The 3,691-nt window shown below is 53.6% G+C and overlaps 1 protein-coding gene across 1 annotated transcript in view; it reads right to left on the bottom strand.

Moving 5' to 3' along the window:
• Nucleotides 1-1,715, bottom strand: part of TBC1D20 (TBC1 domain family, member 20) — a 6,423-nt gene extending 4,708 nt beyond the window's left edge. The window contains exons 1-2 of the mRNA XM_009696015.1: nt 1,538-1,715; nt 211-291 (exon numbers count right to left, since the gene is read on the bottom strand). Coding sequence (XP_009694317.1) covers nt 211-291; nt 1,538-1,637 — 181 coding nt within the window. The 5' untranslated portion in view covers nt 1,638-1,715. The remainder of the gene's footprint in view (nt 1-210; nt 292-1,537) is intronic.
• Between the last annotated feature and the right edge of the window lie 1,976 nt (nt 1,716-3,691).

The following is a 3,691-nucleotide window of genomic DNA, read 5'->3' as shown; positions in this document are numbered from 1 at the left end:
ACGGGGCGGCCAGGCCGCCTGCCGCAGAATGGCTCCACGGCATGAAGAAGCCGCTGTAAGCTCACAAGAACAAGGCTTTCTAGAAGTCAAGCTCTCGGAGCAACGGAGCGTCACTGACTGCAACCCACCCCAAGTAAGGTCTGAGCCAGGTGGGGCCCCACGGCGCAGACTGTCCCCCTGCAGAGCGGGATAAGGAGAATCCCCTCTCACCTGGTGGAAATCGGCGCAGCGATCGCCGCACGTCCAGTAACACTTGCTGGTAATCTTTATTGTCCTCTCGCAGCTCCTTTCCTGCCAAGAAAAAGAAGAGTATGATTAACACTGCACAGTGCAAAGGTACCGGGAAGAAAACTGGGTGAGGGAGCTGGGAGAAACCCTGCTGAAGGCAGGAGGATGAGGCTGCACACACAGAAACACCACCCCATCGTACGTCCCCTTTTTTTGTACGTCACACTCCAGCCCTGTCCCCCAGCTTGCACTGCCGCCCATTCTGACAGCAAAGGCACTTCAGCACGAGGAAACGAGACTATTATTTCTTTAAACAACATATGTTAAAACGCTTAAACTGACACCACTCTCAGCATTCCTGGGAACATCTCTGCCCCACAGTTTCTCTGTGCAATTCAAAGCGTACTCAGCAGCAGCAAGGCATGATACGCTGTGGAGACCACAAAGAACAGTTTATTAAATAGAAATAATTCAGAAGAAAACACCACCCACGGGTAGCTAAGATAGTTAAAACAGAAGAGAAAAGAATTTGCTGGCACGCTGAACTATCTGTGTGATCACGTGAAATTAAATGTTGTCTTCCAGCAGCTCTGATCACGTAACACAATCCAGCTCTTGACTGACGTGGGGGGATGCACACTTCGGAATGGCCACAGCTTCAGGAACAACAACAAAATCTGTCCTGGGGACAGTGACTGTAAAAGCTACAGGACTTGGAGCTTCTGCATTGCTAAGGTTTAAAAACCATGCAGGTACCTCATCAGGAAGGTCATTTTCCCTGCTTCTGCTCTGCCCAACCACCACACGTCCTTCATGCAACAAACTGCTTCACCTACGCCTGGAGGAGACACCTCGGAAGTATTTTGGCCAAGCCAGGGCTCAGCACAGCCACCTCTCCATGGGAGCAACAAAAATTACGTTTGACACTTCTGATTACTTTCTGCTGCAGATGCACTCACACATGCCAGCTAACTGCTCAGGGCCACACCAACCGCATCCAAAGTGAACTGATTTCCATCACTGTCACTAAAGATAACACCACCCTCACAGCACAATGGAAATGTTGTTTTTAGGAAGCTGTGTATTTCCAAATCTGCCGCTTACATCCAACACAGCGCAGGAAGCTACAGCGTCCACGCTGGAGCACAAGTCCCCTTCACAACACGAGCTTGGTGGGAAATGCACCAGCGCGTACAGGGCAAGGGGATGTCAGAAAGCAAGTGCTTCAACCTCTGCGGTCCTTCCTCTAGCGTGCACAGAGATCATCGAGCCGTGCCTCCAAAGCACCCAAGTCCAGGCTGTTCCGTACCTGGAAGAGGGGGCAGGTCGTCCGTATTAACACTCAGCAGCTTCGGCCACACTTTGCAACGAATCTCATCCGTCAAGAGCCCTCCCTCGCTGATCGCCATCCGCCTGAGCGTAGCCACGTCAATGGGGTCACTGTTCAGGGCCTGATAAATTTCTGCCACTTTTCTTTTCTTCTTAGAATCAAAGTCTGTAAGAAGACCACAAAGAGGCAAGCTGATGGGGAACGCCAGCACACGAGGGGCAGCAACTCCCATCAGGGGGGCAAAATCCACTCACAGCGATGTCACACACACACAAGGGAGACGACGCGGGACAGTCGGCACTGCCAGGACAGGCGAGGGAGGACCCCGGTGGGCGACCCACCAGCTGACTGTCCCCATCTCCTCAGGATCAGAGGCACCTCACGGCTTGCAGGGCACCCCCACCGCTTCCCTATCAACCCCGCCGGTCCCAGCCTGCGAGGCAACCGCTGCTCCTCCTGACATGCGAGCCACCACCGCTGCCCGAGCAGATCCCTCGGCTCCCGTGCTCCCCAACAGACCACAGCTCCGTTCAGGCCCCTGACAGCCGTACAAAGCCGGCCGGCAACTGCCCGCTCTCTGACGCAGCCGCCAGCTCAGGTGTCAAGCGTTTCCTAAGACCAGGACTTTGTGTTCCTACCAACTCCCAGCTAAACAGCAGCTCCTGGATGCAGGTGTCCTAGGGAGAAAAGTCTGAGCATTTCCACTGACAGCAACAGTCACGAGGACGGATGTAATTATACCAGAGTTAATGAATCACAAGCATATCGACTTCTCTCCCAACACACACAAACTTGTCAGCTATTAGTATACGTGCAGGTTAGCCAGTATGAAACAGAAACCACTGTTTTGTGGAGCACACGAACTCGTGGGCAGGTAGGGAAGGGAATGACACACAAAGCACACAGCGCTCTGGTTTCAGATGGGTTAAACGCACTTACAGGAGACGAGAGCACCTCCCGGGGAGCTGAGAAGGGACACTATTTCACACTGCATCGTGGCATTTGTCACCGCTGCCTCACGCGAGGAAGGAGAGACGCAGCGGAGAGCCACCCAATATCCCACACCAGAGGAGTTTCCACTAAGGAGGCTTCGCTGAGCAGCTGCAGGGTTGGAGCGCAGGATGAGGCCACAAACGCTGCCTTTACCTAACAGCTTTTCCAACAGATCCAACCACTCTTAGGATCCAAATGGGATTTGTTAGATAGGGGACATGCCCCAATAGGATTTTGGATGGGAGGAATTAAAAGGATCCCGATGGAGAAACAGCCGTTTCTCAACGCCCCAGCCTCCCGGCAGCGACTTGGGGAGCGCGTTCCTCTGCCCACGTGGCACCTCCGGCGTCTCGGCACTGCCCCGGCCCTCTCCCGGCTCCCCGGGAGCTGCGTGCGAGCGCCTGGCTGGAAGCACCGCTTTCTGCGGCGTCTGAACGGGAGACGGCGGGACGGCAGGCTGCTCAGGCACACGGACGCTAAGTAGGTCAAGCAGTGGACGCTGTTGTTTCTCAAAGTACCCTTTTTAAACGCTTTTTGGATGAAAACAAGCTATAACCACCTACGACAGATCTCCAACTCCCCTCCAAACTCCAAGTTCCTGGTAACATTAAAGCTTCTAGCACTCACTCAATGACCACAATTTCCTTTTATTTCCTTTCCCGCCCCTTGTGCAAACAAAGTTATTTGCATACAAACAGAAACCAGCTCAGCTCCGCTGGCCATTCCCTGTCCCCTGCGACAAGCAGACACCGGGCTGTCACACACGGGACGCTCGGGAAGGAGAAGACAAAGCCTATGGAAGAAACTCCTGTTCACACACAAAGAACTTCAGGAGTAGTAGGAAGGAAGGAGCATGTATTGCAGGCTCCTCTTCTGAGATTTACCGGCTAGCACCCCAATATTCGCACTGTCCAAATGTGCAGCGGACAATAGCTGGAAGTATTACAAACAATTGTATTTCAAAACTTTTTTTGTGCACCCACAAAACCTTAACTCGCGGCGTCAGTTGTGCTTGGAAGGAGCCAGAAGGCAGGCGCGGAGCGCGGGGGGCCTATCGCCCGTTAACTCAAACCGTCCCGTCCCACAGGCCCCCCTGACCGGCCCCGAGTGGAGCTGTATTTACTCCCGTGGATAAACCCA

The sequence above is a fragment of the Cariama cristata genome, unplaced genomic scaffold, assembly GCF_000690535.1.
Source record: "Cariama cristata isolate BGI_N322 unplaced genomic scaffold, ASM69053v1 scaffold13452, whole genome shotgun sequence".
Classification (NCBI taxonomy): domain Eukaryota; kingdom Metazoa; phylum Chordata; class Aves; order Cariamiformes; family Cariamidae; genus Cariama; species Cariama cristata.
The sequence above is the reverse complement of the archived record's forward strand: the minus strand, read 5'-3'. Positions and strand labels throughout refer to the sequence as shown.